The sequence below is a fragment of the Sceloporus undulatus genome, chromosome 7, assembly GCF_019175285.1.
Source record: "Sceloporus undulatus isolate JIND9_A2432 ecotype Alabama chromosome 7, SceUnd_v1.1, whole genome shotgun sequence".
In the NCBI taxonomy this organism is placed as follows: Eukaryota; Metazoa; Chordata; class Lepidosauria; order Squamata; family Phrynosomatidae; genus Sceloporus; species Sceloporus undulatus.
Window position 1 is genome coordinate 32,023,041 of NC_056528.1, and position 15,987 is coordinate 32,039,027.

The 15,987-nt window shown below is 43.1% G+C and overlaps 1 protein-coding gene across 1 annotated transcript in view; it reads right to left on the minus strand.

Annotated features, from left to right (window-relative positions):
* MBNL3 (muscleblind like splicing regulator 3) overlaps positions 1 to 15,987 on the minus strand; it is an 82,772-nt gene that overhangs the window by 48,300 nt on the left and 18,485 nt on the right. Inside the window, 1 exon segment of the mRNA XM_042479483.1 lies at positions 2,173 to 3,511. Coding sequence (XP_042335417.1) covers positions 2,173 to 2,346 — 174 coding nt within the window. The 5' untranslated portion in view covers positions 2,347 to 3,511.

Genomic DNA, 15,987 nt, shown 5'->3' on the forward strand with positions numbered 1-15,987 from the left:
TTATTAATGTTATCATAATTTATAATAACAGCAATTAAAATTTCTAATGTTTAATAATATTTAGTTATTATACAGGTTGAGTCTCCCTTATCTGGAATTCCAAAATATTCCAAAAACCCAAACGTTTTTCATGGGTGCATGAGATACTGATACCTTTGCTCTCTGGTTGTTCAATGTACACAAACTCTGTTTCATGCACACAGTTATTAAAAACATTATATAACATAACCATCAGGCTATGGGTATAAGGTAAAACTTGAATGAATTTTATGCTTAGACCTGGACCCCATCTTCAATATATCTCATTATGTACATACATGCAAATACAGGTATTCCAAAATCCAATCAATCAATCAATCAATCAATCAATCAGAAATTCAAAACACTGCTGGTCCCAAGCATTTCAGATAAGGAAGACTCAATCAATCTGTAAATTAAATATGGTGGTTATTATGGGTTTCATAGTCCAACTGATGCTACCGAATGGAGTTTTGGACCATAAATGATCCACATTCTCTCCAAAAATCTAGCCATCAGGGAGGTATCAATGTGGCAGATTCCAAGCAGGCTTACTTTTTGTAACTGTAATATAGCGGTTCACCTTCAGGTTGCCATACGTTGGAAATGAATCGAAGACACACAACAACAATATGGCAATTTCCTTCATATGATTTGTCAGTACATTTGGAATTGCTCCCAGGCATCACTACTAGAACTGCAATTGTTTTCCATCATCACCACCACAACCACTACCATCTTTGTTTCACAGTCAACCAGTTCTTTACTGGTTGTAGTTCTGAACCATCAATGATGAGGATTTTATCCAAGAATTTAGGAATCAATCAGGTATCCATAGGATAATATGGTAGCCTCCAAGTCATATCGGTTTTTGTAACTGTGTTGTTGTGATCAATTCCAAATGGAATGGCAAAACATCCAGGTGAATTCACCATAGATTATAGCATCGCAGAATTATAGACTTGGAAGAGACCACAAGGGCCATCCAGTATCATCATACAGATGGTGATGATTAGAACTGGGGTCCAGATGTCATCCTCATCTTCTCAAAGCCTTGTTTCTTTACTACTTTTGTTGCCCCCCTACACACACACACAAAAAAAGATCTGCTAAGAAGAGCTGTACCATGCCTTGTGCATTGCAGCATTAAGTGCCCAAGCTTTTAATGGCTACTAAAGATGGCCCCAAAGGCAGTAGGTTTTATACTGGAAGCTAAGCAGGGTCAGCTCTACTTGAATGGGAGACCACCAAGGAATATCAGATGATGTAGGCTCTATTTCAAAGGAAGGAACTTGTAAAAACCACTTCTGAGGATTGCTCGCCAAAGAAAACCCTGTGATATTCATGGGGTCACCATAAGTCAACAGGTGACTTGAAGGCACATCCATGCACACCAAAGACAGCAAAGCATAGCTAATGACAAAAGAGGAACCATGAGCCTGAGAAATGTAAAGCCTGAGAAAGATTGGCATTTTGTGGCCTACAACTTCCAGAATCCTCCAGTCATGTTGGTTGAAGCCAAGCCTTCTGAAGTTTTGGTATCTCACTCATCCTCAGCTGAAGTCCATCTCATCTCCAACATACGAACGTTAGCCTACCTTAAGAGCAAAACCATGTAAACCCATTGTCTAAACTGCTAGGCATCATGCCTGTTATAATAATTATTTTAAAGATAACCCTCAGGCCAGTGGTTCCCAAACTTTCAACCTCCATGAGTTTTGTACATCAGTTCCCTGAAACCCCAGCTAGCGTCATGGATGTTCAGGGATCCAAAATCCAAATCCAAAACACCTGGAGAACCAAAGTTCATCTCCCCAGGTTCTCATGACTACATCTATTATTTCTTTCAGCTTCTTCACTTGGGTTGACAGAAATGACTTGACCCCTTGGTCCAACCAGCCCTAAGCTTGACTCATCTGATGATAATTCCTTCTACCAGGCTCCTAAGTCCTTCCATCCTAATTTTTTGAGGACTTTGAGGACTCCAAGAGGATGGGAGGCCATATGGTCTATTTCTGAGCTTTTATAAAACCAGCCAGTGCCAACCAGAGGGATTCTCTTTCTCATGCTTGATATCTGAACCAATGACCAGCAAAGAGCACATGGGTGCATAGAGAAAATTCAGCAAGACAGGTAGGGAAAGCAAATCCTTACCTTTAGGGAGTCAAAGCAGGCAATGACACGTCCATTTTCCACGTGGCAACTCCGTGAAGGGTGGGCAAACTTGCACTCGGTGTCGGATCGAGAACAAGTACCTCTCTGGAATTCGCGACAGACTTCTAACGTCAGCCATTTTGTATCGCGGACCAAAGAAACGTTCACAGCCATATTAAAAACAATACCCCCTTCCTCCAAAAAGGAAGGAATGAAAAAAGAAAAGAGAAGAAAACTCAAATGACGCAGCACCCTTCTTCAGAAGAATTGCACTGCTGCTTTTTTTTTTAAAAGAAAAGGGAGGTTAAAGGGTTGTTTTTTTTTAAAAAGGGGGGAATTCAAGTTTAAAAAAATGTGAAGAAATCACTAATTTGTTGCTTTGGTAAAATTTCTATTTGTCAGCACTTAGGTTTCCATTGAATTCAAATTGGGTTTTGTTGAAAACAAGGTTTAAACATAAAGCCAATCATAAAATAGAAATCTCCTCAGAATTAAAGAGAGAGAGAAAAAATCAAATTAGAGGCCAGCTCCTAAAAGTGCAATTGTCAAAGAAGTTAAAATAGAAATGTTATATATATATATATATACTGTATATATTTTGTGCCCCTGCCAAAATTATTATTTCAAAATAACTGGCAGACTTTTCCTTTTTCCTTTTTAAATTTCTCTCCTCCCGGAAGGATTCTGTGCTCTCCAGTTATTGGTTTCGATTATTTTCCCATAAAAGAAAGAAAGAAAAAAAGGAGGGGAAATTAAAACGGGAAAAATAAAAGCAACCGCAACACAAAAAGCTAGACGTTGTTGTCGAAGACGTCGGTTGAATGGAATGGTTTCGTTTCTTGGAGCAGAGAGAAATCTTAGAAGACGTTTTCTCCTCTTCCTTCTTCTTTATATCTTTTTTAAAAACAGATGAAGTTGCAAGTATTAAAAACCAATCGAATCAAGGCTTCCTTTTGTGTCGTCTAATGTGATTTATTTTCCTTTTCCAAGAGTTGAGTTTGCTACATAGTCAGAGCCGGGGGAGATGGAGAGAACAAGCGGCCGAACAAATTTGCGTCGTGGAAGAGAAATCCAGCGAAAAACCAGACGGGAAAAAGAAGATGGACGAGTCGCCTTCAGGAGAAGAACGCAAGAAGCAGCGTCGGACTTTTGCTTTAAAAATAAACCCAAAAGAGAGGGAAAAGGGGGAAGGAGGGATATATATGTGTGTGTATGTGTGTGTGTGTTTGTGTATTATCTATGTTTATATTTTTAAAAAGCAAGTGCGGCAAAGCCTTAGAGAGCAATCCAAGCGGCAGTGGCGGTCGCGAGAGCTTCAAGGAAGGCACTTTTCAGCAACCTGCGAAAGAGAAAAGAAATAATATCAGCGAAAGCCAAGGCGAGGACCCCACCCTTCAACCTCTCCGGACTCTCCCTCCGAAGGAAGAGAAAATTCATTTTAACAGGAAACCTGCAGATACTGACAGAGCGGCGCGGTGAAGAAGCCAGCCATTGTAGGCATGTTTTTTTTTTAAAGAGAGAGAGCGAAAGAACGAGAGAGAAAAGGGCATTTCCCTACACGGCAAAGCTGCGCATGGTAGAAGGAAGCAGCCAATTACATTTCCCGTTGCAGCAGAAAAATCTGGGCAGACATCCAATAAGAAAGACTGTTTCATATTCATATAAATTCTGGCACATGTTCTCCCTCATTTTTGCCCCCTTCCTTTCTTTTTTCCTTCCCGTTCCTCTCTTTCTCTCTCACACACACACTCTCTCGCTCTCTTACTCAGTCTTTCTTTCCGCGTGCCCACCGCCACACAGAAAACGCCTCCGCCTCGCCTCGCGACGGAAGGCCCCTCCGGTGCATCTGCTATGTCCCTCCGGGTCGGCAACAAGAGCCCGACCGGCATGGCCTCCGTTGCAGCCGCATACCACGGGGAGCCGTGGCACAGTGCCGCTTTGTGCCACACACACACACAAAAATAATCCCTATGTCATGCGATTCCCCCTTTCCCACAAACAGACACACATTTGCATGCGCAAAAGCCAGCCTGGGGGGAGAAACAGCGACCGTTCCTCTATTTCGTCCTCTTTCCCCCCTAGGCATGAAAATTTGAAATGTAACCGGGAGCAGGTGGTGGGGTCAGGGTGGCACCGTGCCACGCAAAGAAATGCCGCGAGACATAAACTGGGTGGGGGGAGATGTCCGTTCCATAGCTTTGGGAGACAAAGGCGAGAGAAAACCAGCGGCCCTTCTGTTCTTTCCGCTCAACTATAAATCCCTCAAGGGAAGGAAATGTTTGTGTACATGTGTGTCTGGCGGGTGGGAGGTTTCCCTTCCCTTCTGTGGCGAATGTTCAGGGCTGAGAGTCTAGATAGCTCCCGCATATACAAAGAACCGACGCAGAAGGAGTACTGCTGGTGATCCGTTGGCCAGTCATTTCAGTCTCGCCACATTAACTACTACATGTCCGTTGTGTGTTGCATTTAACCCTCTCTCGCTCACCCAAAGCAGAGAACAGGGAGAGGTTTTGAGTCGGAAAGAAAGAAAAACCTCCTTCTCTGGATGCTTTCTTTTCCTCCTCCTCTTTTCCTTTCCTGCAGAAATGAAAAGCAAAACCCGCAGCACTGAAATTTAACCCTGCAGTGAAACGGAGGAGGAGGTTCTGTTCTTTTTTGAAAAACATTAACTCCTTCTTCACTTCTAGATTTTGCATCAAGTGTCTTGGGGTGTTCATTTCCCCATTTCCAGCATGTTGGTCCTATTTGAGGAGTGGGCAAAGCTTGGCCCAAGGGCGCCATATATGTCTTGGAGGCTGTCTTTGTGGCCCTCAATCTCGCCAAGCTGCTGTGAAATGGAGGAGCATGTCCTTTGGTTTTAAGACATTAACTCCTTCACCTCAACATTTTTGCATCAAGCCTCTTAAGGTGTTTGCTTTTTCATTTCCAGCATTTTTGTTCCGTTGGACAGGCAGCCAATTTGTTGACCTGGAAACCGGTTCAACATGTGGCCCCAATTGCAATATTAAAGACCGGTCAGGAATTCTACAATACCACCGGACGAAAGGATTGAGAATCCGTTGGGTCCCTAAAAGATACTGCTGCCTGAGAAAAAGTTAAAGATGCCAAATGAAAAGAGTAGCCTTACACACATGACAACGTAAAAGAGAAATGAACAAAAAGCTTGACTGACTGTAATGAGTTTTTGCTGGATAGCTACCAAAAACAGAAGCCATTTCTTACACAGAGACAGACACACTCACATCTTCTGTAAGTCAGCATGGGGTAGAGGATTCAGCATTTGGCTAGGAGACCAGGGTTTGATTCCCACCTGGGCCATGTAAACTCACTTGGGCGGGTGAGTCACACTCTCTCAGCCCCAGAAAACCCTGTGATAGGTTCACCTTAGGGTCGCCATAGGTTGGATACAACTTGAAGGTAACCAACAATAACCCATATTTTCTCTTTCATGCTTAGATACTACTGGATACTACCAGATACTGAGAAGATACAATGGGTAGGAGATGAAGGGGTTGTGGTGACCTTGTTCTGGGCCTCTGGAAAGCCTCTAGTTGTGGGTTTCTAAAAGCTACAACTAGCCCTTCCCTTATGCAGGGGACCCAGAACGGATCCAGCCACGTAATGAGAAATCCATGTATGCTCGCGGCATGGGGGAACACGCATGCCATGGACATGTGCGCCATTTCCTTAATTGTCACGCTGCTTCAGTGTAAGCTCAAAGCCACATATAGTGCACCCACCTATGGCACAGGTGCACTGTACTATGGACAGCTGGGGTTAAAAGGTTCATGGAAAGCTGCCTTATACAGTGCTCCCCTCATTCACTGGGGTTAGGGGCACAAGACAGGACCCTCCTGAAAGTGAAAGAAATTGCAAATAAAAAACTCCTCTTTCTTTACCTGAGGTCCTTCATCGGAGTTCTATGGTCAATCTCTGGCTGAGGTTGACCGTAGAATTGCACTGGAGGACCTACAAAAGCCTAGAGAAGTGCTTTCTCTAGGGATCTTTAGGTGCTGCGGTATGACTCTATGGTCAACTTCTGGCAGAGTCTAGGAGGACCTAGAGATAACGTATTAATCAAATCCATGAATAATCATATCCATAAAAGTCAAAGCCGAAAATGTGGAGGGCCAGTTGTACATCTGGAGGAAACAAGGGAGAAGTCCTTCTTGGTGGCTGTTCTCAGTCAGACTTTGGAATTTTGGTGGATGATCCCAGATTTTGGAGCACGCTGGTTGAGGGATTCTGAGAATTGTGGAATATTTAAACACACATACACACACACACACATGCATTACCAGGGATTAAGGGCGCAGGAAGAGACCTTCCTCCCTGCCAATCCTCAATTCACAAAAAGAGCTCTGGCAAATCCCATTTGAATGTAGAACGCCTGGATTAGCTCCTTTCAGTCCAGAAAGAGAAGGTGTGGAACCAGCAACTCAGAACAAAAGCGGAGGGCGAAGCCCCACAAACAAGTTCACACAGGCGATCGGATGGGTGGGGACATACTGTGGAATTCTCTTAGGAACCATGCCAACACAACCACACACAAAAAAACAACAACCCAAAAAGAACTGTGTGGCATTTATTCAGGAAGCAGAAAAGCATTCCCCTGATCTGGAAAACCTGCCAATGGAAATAAAGTTGCTGTTACCTCTGGGATAGCAGCCAGGTTATTATTAGCCCAAACTTGCCGCATTAATCGGCAGAGAGAGATGCATCTCTTTCAGCCAGTTTCTGGGGATCATGCAGCTGTCTGGATGTCGTTGGATTGCAAAGTCCATCATCCCTCATCACCAGCTATGTTTGCTAGGGCTGATGGGGAGCGTAGTGGAGTCCAACCATATCTAGACGTGAAGTTGAAGGCTTTCATGGCCGGCATCCATAGTTTTTTTGTGGGTTTTGGGGGCTATGTGGCCAACTCTTCTAGAACATGGCCACATAGCCCAACCCCCCCCCACAAAAAAATACAATATCTAGATGGCTGCAGGTTCCTCACCTTCATTTTAAAAACACCCCACTTCAAGTCTTCTTTATTTAAACCAGTTTAGAAAGTAACCAAACACTCTCTTTCGGCCATAACTTTCACTGAGTCACCTATCATATCTGGTCCAAATCCTGGGAAATCCCAGTCCCTATTTAGGCATTTAAACAACTGGACATATTGTCTGGCCTACACAACAGAGCACCTCTTTGCTTCCCAGAGATGGTTGGAAGCTCCCATGTCAGAGGGGCACTGAATCCAGGTTTTAGATAGATTTAAAAGGGTTCCCCAAGGTATAAAAACATATATTGCAGGGATTAACAAGCAGAACTAGGAACTATAACATGAGCAAAACATTTCAGCTTCAACCTTCTTCAGTTGCGAAAGATGAAGTTGAACTGCATCCAAGAAGGCTGCTTTTAGAATATTGTACTGAAGTCACAATCTCTCAGCTTCAGGGGAAGACAATGGCAAACCCCCTCTGAACAAATCTTGCTGGGAGAACCCCATGATAGGTTCACCATAAGTTAAAAATGGCTTGAAGGCACACCAAAACTACAACAGCAATGGTAACCTTATGCTAGGTTTACAAATCCAGAAAGTCTTCATTTTATCCTTGATCTCGCTGTATGTTGACATTAAAGTCAAGGTGTGCAAATTAAGCAACATGTTTGTGCAGGGAAATGCATTTTCTGGATGTTTCAAAGGTGCTTTTGTGCTCGTTCCCCAAATTTTCCCTACAAAGGTGAATGGCCTCCTCTGCATTCTCAAGCAGAGATGCAATTTTGCTATAAAAGGTGCAACTGGAAAATTCCCTAAAACTCTCATGCAGAATGGCAGAAGGACACCATCAAAACACTTCCAACAGATGCCCATCTCATCTCTGTTTAAAAACCTCTAAAGAAGGAGCCACATCAAAATGCTTCCCTGCTTGGTTTCCACAGTCGCTGGTCACAGGATGAGCCCCAAAACCTCAAAGTCACACATGAAAGATGCTCCTGGCCAAGGGATGAGACTGCAAAAATGCAAGCAGAGGTGAGGCAAGGACGGAGGAGGAATCCGTTAGTTAGGCAGTCAAATCCTTCTTAGTTTCCCCGTAACTAATCCCCTTTTGGCCAGCCAAGCAACACACTCTGCAGAGGTTAAGCGAACCCATACATCACTGGGCACGGCCACGGCACACTTGCAGCTTTTGTGGCAGATCCAGGTCACAAAACATTGCAAAGCACAAGGGCTGCGGTGTCAGGCCTGAGGTCTCTGGGAAAAGCAGGGATGTAAATCTTCACTAAGCTTCTTCTTCGAGGAAGCATTGAGGAATTTTTGCAATTTTCTTCCTGCTGTGAGAAAGTCTTTGCAAACCGTGCAGCTTTAGAAAGCTATTTGCAATTCTGGGCTTTTGCTGCGCAAAATTCACACATGCTGCTTCTCCACAGAACATGCAGGAAAGCGCATTTTCTGTGCAGAAAATAATATTTCTATGAAGAAATGTCATCTCCTGCACATAAAATGCATCTCCCTGCACAGAACATGTTGTTTAATATGCAAATCAATCACGTATTAATTTTGCACAAGTCCCAATTACATTCTTGCATGCGCAGGAAATATTTTGTGCCGAAGAAATCTTATTTTCCACTTTGGCGTGGAACCGAAAAACAAAGTCTCGCAGCCCAGGATGACTAAAGGAAAGGGAAAGAGTGCAGGTGTGGATTTGGACGTAATGAAGTCACGGATGAGAGCTTTTCCCTCTCTTCATGGTAGGTCTTGAGAAGAATATTTGAAATACCAACTTGATAAGGGCCTCCGGGTTGCAGCATTAGCAGCTGCGTTTTCAAAAAATCTTGCCTTTCCTCCCGATAAGCTCAAGGTGCGGCTGTTATCTGGAGCAGCAGAAAACAAGCTCTCCCCGTCTTCTACCTGACAGCCCTTCAGATATTTCATGATGGCTACATATCACCTGTCATTCATCTCTTCTATAAAGTAAATGTGCCCAATTCCATCAACCATTTCTAATGAGGCTTGACTTCCAGACCTTTTACTCTTTCGGTTCCCCTCCTCTGGACACGTTCCAGCTTGCAAATATCCTTCTAAATTATCTTCTCGGAGATGTTCCTCTCCTCAATCTGTGGAATGGCCCCCAAGACAGATCCACCAGGCAACAAACCAATTGCATGTACACACCAAACTATCGTTCCCCCTCCTGCAGCTGACATCCAGCTCTCCCTTTTATTGCTGGTGTTGGGACTATTCTAGCTAGCTCTCAACAACCTTTTAGCAGCTTATGTCCAAATTAGGAGGAACTTCTTTACAGTAAGAGCTGTTCGACAGTGGAAGACACTTTCTTGTAGAGTGATGGAGTCTCCTTCTTTGGAGGTTTTTAAACAGAGGCTGGATGGATGGCCATCTGTCAGGGATGCTTTGATTTAGATTTCCTGCATGGCAGAATGGGGTTGGACTGGATGGCCCTTCTTGGGGTTTCTTCCAACTCTATGATTCTATACATTGTAGAAATAATGCACTTTGACACATTCAGGTCTACATTTTGGATTTTGTTGCATTTTGTTAAATATCCAACACAACTACTCTGAATATGTTTCCTAGATTTAGAATCATAGAATCATAGAGTTGGAAGACACAAGGCCATCCAGTCCCACCCCTTTCTGCCATGCAGAAACTCTCAATCAAAGCATCCCTGACCGATGGCCATTCAGCCTCTGCTTAAACACCTCCAAGGAAGGAGATTCAACTACACTCCGAGGGAGATTGTCCCACTAACCAATTAAAACTTTGGGCAAGCGTTTAGAAACAGAATTCATAGACAAGGAAGAAAGATGACCGACAATTTTTTGTGGGTTTTTTTGAGCTATGTGGCCATGTTCTAGAAGATTTTATCTGAATGCGCATTCTCTGAAGATGCCAGCCACAGATGCTGGCGAAATGTCAGGAATAAACCCTTCTAGAACATGGCCACATAGCCCCAAAAACCCACACAAAAACTATGGATGCTGGCCATGAAAACCTTCGACTTCACATAGGACTGACAATGTCCAGCAGGTATGATGTGGAAGAGAGACAGAATCTATAATAAATTGTATTATTATTATTATTATTATTATTATTATTATTATTATTATTATTATCTGCACTGCAGAAAGAATGCCGTTTGATGCCACTTCAACTGCCATGGCACCATGCTATGAAATCCTGGGATCCACAGTTTGTTGTGGCACCTGAGCCAAAGAATGAATTGCTTACAAAACTACAAATCCCAGGATTTCCATAGCAGTTCAAGCGATACCAAACTGCACTATTCCTGCAACGCAGATTAGACTTTAACTATCAAATTCTTCAACATCTTAGCCATGTTTCACTTGCTTTCTTAGTTTCCTCTTGGAAAATTCAAAGAATAAAAAAGGGGAAATGGGAATGACTATCAGCCCTCTGCTAGTCCGAACTTCCGAAACACAAGGAGACCCATAGGGTCAATGCTCTGTAAATACGTCAAAATGGCACCGTACAGATGGTAACCGCGTCAAAAGATGGCAACTTCTTCTCTTCTTTTCCTCCAAGTTAAGAGGAGAGAAAAAAACCCCACCACATACCTGTTTGAAACCAAAGGAGCTCTTATATTAAAGCAAACACTACGTGCGGCCGATTAGACGCTTGGGATATTTTCAGCATGAACATTTTGTACCAGGACACTTCTCTCCTCTCCTCCCCACCTGAGCAGAGTTTATTCCCTTTAAGGGAGACCATTGCATTTGGCCCTTCAAGAAACATTGGCCGCCTCGCCGTGAAAAGGCTGGCCCTTCCCTCCATACAACCGAGAAGCGTTCAGGAAATATTGTCATTGTTGCCAGGAGGGTGTCAAATGCACAACTCCAGTCTGGTGTGATTCAAGTGCTGAGGATGCAAACCTTTGTAAGTCTTGTTCTTGCAGGAAAAGATTAATAATTTTACCCCTTTTCTCCTTGGCGCAAGAACGTCGCTGAAAACTATGCGGTTTTATAAGTGGTCCTCAGTTTATGACCTATTCTGTGCGAAGGGGAAATTGTTGTTGCTGTTGTGTGCCTTCAAGTCATAAATTCTGACTTATGGTGACCCTATCATGGACTTTCCTTGGCAAGGTTTGTTCAGAGGAGGTTTGCCATTGCCTTCCGCTAAGGCTGAGAGAGTGTGACTTGTCCAATGTAACCCAGGGGATTTCATGGTCGAGCCGGGAATTGAATCCTGGTCTCCAGAGTTGTAGTCCAAAGCTCAAACCGCTACAACACAAAAAAATGTATGTGGCCTTTTTGTGCAGAAAATTGGCTTGGGTCTGTGCTGGAAATTTACAAAGATTTGCATCCTCAGCAGTTGAATCACATGAGACTAGAGTAGACCTCTTGCCCTGTTGTTGTGCTTTTGACCATTTGCCTTGGGTCCTGAGCAAGGAGAAAGGTGGAATATCAATTAAACAAGTGGACAATTTTTCTCCAAGCCAACCAACAAAAAACCTTATGCACATTTCTCACGTCAAATAAATCCTGAACTGCAAAGATTCTTGACTCCACTCAAAGTCTCAACTAGAGGAGACCCACTCAAACAACTGGATTTTTTAACACATTGATTCACCATGCAGCAGTTGAGTCAATTTGCCTATTTTAACTGGGACTAGACCCAGAGGAAGACGGGATGAAAATGGGAGGAAGAAATGTCACTAAGTTGACACCATATTATTGCCAGCAGAAAATAGCAAAGACTTGGAATGGCTACTCATGAAACTTAAGGAACAAAATGCCAAAGCAGGGTTACCGCTGAATATTAAGACCAAAATAAAATGATTGCACAAGATTGACATAACTTTAAAATGGGTGGCGAAGACACTGAAATCGTTAATCATTTTCTGTATCTTGGCTCAGTCATCCGTCAAAATGGAGACCGTAGTCCAGAAATCAGAAGGAGGCTGAGATTTGGAAGGGCAGCTACAAAAGAAGTAGGTAAGACCCTTAACTGTAAAGATACGTCAGTAAATATTAAAGTATAAATAATTAATGCAGGCCATAGTATTTCTGATGTCAAGGTATGGACACAAAAGCTGGACAGTTAAAGTGGTGTCAAGCTGCTTTAATTCTGCAGTGTGGATAGAACCAAAGGCAGTGGCCTATCTATGTCTCTGTCTGTCCGTCCGTCCGTCCATTCTGTCTGTCTGTCTGTCTGTCTATCTATCTTGCACTCAAGCTGAGAATATTTAGCTCCATTCTTCCTTCTTTAAGGGAGTCATGCTGGTTGGGGATAATGGGAGTTGTAATTCAATACGATAGGAGAATTGGAGAAATGTTATGGTTAAAGCCTTTGCCCAGCAAGTTATCTTCTGGTTCAGTCATGCTTCCAAACATTTTCTATTTTATCTTATTTTATTGCATTGTTGAACTAATGGTGACTCCTGGCCTTTGGAAAACCATTCGCCACCCCTGCAATATACTGCATTTTAAGGCTGCAGAGAAGAACTAAAGCTACACAGGCGCACAGATAAGATTGTTTGCTAGCCGGGTCTCCTATAAACATTCCCACATCCTTACAGCAGCGCAGCCAAGAGCCATGTCCTGAAGGCGACAGCGGCAATGCTTCAGCAAAAAATTAAATACATCTCAATAGCATTATTTCCTCAACCCCTGACTCAATATTGTTATCCACTTTAATAACACGTCCCGGCGTTTCTATAGGAAAGAGGAAAAACCTTTTAAGGGCAGTCTGAGACGTGATATACTGACCTATTTTTAAATGTTGCATTCTTGGATGTTCCATGCCGCATCTTCATATTAATTACATATTTTATGCTTCACCTAAGATGCTAATTCTTATCTAAAAACACTTTCATTTGCAGAAAGGGTATGTTCTCAAAAAAAGGTGCCTTCATACTGCACCCTCGGTTTGTGCGCCAGAAAAGTCCCCAGAAATGAAAAGCCAAAGAAAGAGGAAACATAAATCGTCGTCTCACCAAACTGTGAGCTTGAAGTTCAGGAACTTATTAACAGGTCTTTGGAATGATTAAACTACCTGTGATGCAAAAACACCCATAATTTTAAACAGTATAAAATAATTTGGAGAGGTGTAGTGGTTCAAGTGTTGGACTTCAACTCTGGAAATCAGGGTTTGAATCCCAGCTTGGCAATGGAAACCCATTTGGTGAGCTTGGTTGAGTCACTCTTTCTCAGCCTCAGAGGACTGCAAAGGTAATCCCTTATGACCAAATCTTGCCAAGAAAACCATATGATAGAGCCACTTTGGGGTTGCCGCAAGTAAAAAATTAGGGATTTCCCATGGTCCGCAGATACCAGGGACTACCAAAAAGACAAACACAACGGGTCAGGGAGCAAATCGAGGCTGAACTTTCCCTAGCAGGAAAAGTGACTAAACTAAGGCAATTGTACTTTGGATGTACTACAAGGTAACATGACTCATTGGGAAAGTTGTCATAATGCTGGGAAAAGTGGAAGGTAGGAGGAGAAGAGGATGACTGCATGGCATGTGGATTGATTGTCGATGTATCCAGACTGCAGAATTAAAGCAGTTTCACCCCACTTTAACTGCCGCCTTGAATCCCACTTTGGGAGAAAGGTGGGAATGGATATAAATCTAATAACTAAATAAATAAACTGCCTACAGAATAATACAGAGGTGTCTGGTGAGGCATTCATCCTGATCTGTCACAGAGCTCTAGTGCCTCACCAAAGTTCAAATCCCAAAACTGTGTAGGATACAGTCATGGCGCTTAAAGTGGTGTCAAACTGCTTCTGCAGTGTGACAAGGTCCTGAGTTTGCAATACCAGAGTAGGATTGTTGATGACCAGAGTTCATGGAGGTCTTGCATTAAGAGATATGCCACATGTTGAAGCTGACTTGATGGTGCATCATAGCAACTTCTCTTGACCGTATCTGGTCAATACTACTTTTCCAGTTTACCCCATCTCTCCAGTTCCAAGCTACTGGGGTTGGGCTGCTAGACTGATAACCACAGGATTGGCTTGGTTTTACAGCCATCCATCCCAACACTGCTCTAGTTTGTACACAAACTACCCAGGTGCTGGACTCCATTCCCAGCAAAGAGATTCAATGTTCCCCCCCACAACGGTCCCACCTACCCATCCCTTGCAAGCCACCACTACAAAAGATCACAGACATGGAAATGCCAACAGCCTCTATGTTACTAACATTTACAGAACATTTGTTCTATGCTTACTGCAATGGCTGCAGATGATGTGCATTTCATCCCCAGTTTGATGAAAATCTAAGTTCTGGTTTCTGAACAAACCAGAATTAGAGCAAAGTCAGCTTCAACATACGGCATACTTCTGAATGTGAGACCTCCATGAACTCTGGTCACCAACAACCCTACTTAGATATTGCAAACCCTGGACCTTATCACAGGGTAGTATCCACACTGCAGAATTAAAGCAGTTTGACACCGCTTTACCAGCCATGACACTATCCTACAGAATCCTAAGATTTGTACTTTGGGCATTCAGTATCCGCTGCAGTTTAGTCCCACTAAAATAAAATTCATGGAGATTAAAATTCATGGATGCTCAAGTCCCATTAAATACATCGGAGAGGTCAAATGGTGTCCTGTATATCAAATAGCCAAAATCAAGGTTTGCTTTGGGGAATTTATATTTGGAAAAGGTGGGCCAAGTGTTAAATCTCACGTTTTGGAAATCCTCTTGTTAGTTGCCTGGTTTAAAATCAGGAAAAACTAGTTTTTCTCAGGAAACCACTAACGCCGTGCGAGTGTGCGATATCATAGCACACCCGCCTTGTGCGTGAGAGACTGTGACTCTGGCCAGACTTATGTCAAACACAAGCCAAGTACAGTGCCATGAAAGGATGTTTTGTTAAAAGCCGAAAGTTGGTGTTCTGGTGAAATTGCATGTTTTTCAGGACATGAAGGCCTAGGAGGAAGGAATGACAAGAAAGCTCATAAAAATAAGAGAACTGGGACATTGTACTGAAATATAGCCAGACCCGTCTGCGAAAAGGCAGCTGGGTGGGAGAATTTGCCTCCGACCGCGGTATTTTCCTATCGGCTCATTTAGTTATCTCTTCCTCCCTGAAACGCAGACTTCTCCTTATCAGATGGAAACTAAACATTTGTTTTTCACGGGGCTCTTTGGAAAGGCTGCTTCTGACATTACTGGGGCATGCAAAAAGGGGAAGAAAATATATTCCTTCCTCACACTAAAGAATGCCTCTCTGGAAGGGAGCGTGGAAAAATGCCTCTTCAACCAAATTTATGGAGACAAAGCAGGCCTGGTCACTGTCTTTTGTTTAAAGAGATATTCCCAGTTTGACAGGAATTTTCAAACGGGAATTTTCAAACTTCCTAACGTTTGCAAAACCTCCTTCATTGGGCCACGCATCCTGACGCACAATGCAAAAGTGGTCTCTTACAGCTCCTTCAATTCTGAGTGGTGGTTTTACAGATCTAAAGGAAACTACTGTATATACTCATGTATAAGTCTATAAATTTTAGTCAAAAATTGACCCCCCCCCAAAAAAAATTCTCTTGCTACCCATGGGTCAATATAGGTAATGTAAGTACTGTACAGTGCACCCACATCATACGCGGGCGCGCCATACACAGCTTTCAGCTTATGCTGAAAGTCACGTACTGGAAGAGGTAATGGTGCGCATGCCCATGACCTGCACGCCGCACCGCAGGCATGAGCCCCACTGCTTTAAATGGGGCTTGAGCATACATGGTATTTCCCTTATAAAGGGGGTCCAGAATGGATCCCCCACATAAGGAAAGAGCGCACTGCATTTTAACATTGATTAAATGTATATTGCATCAT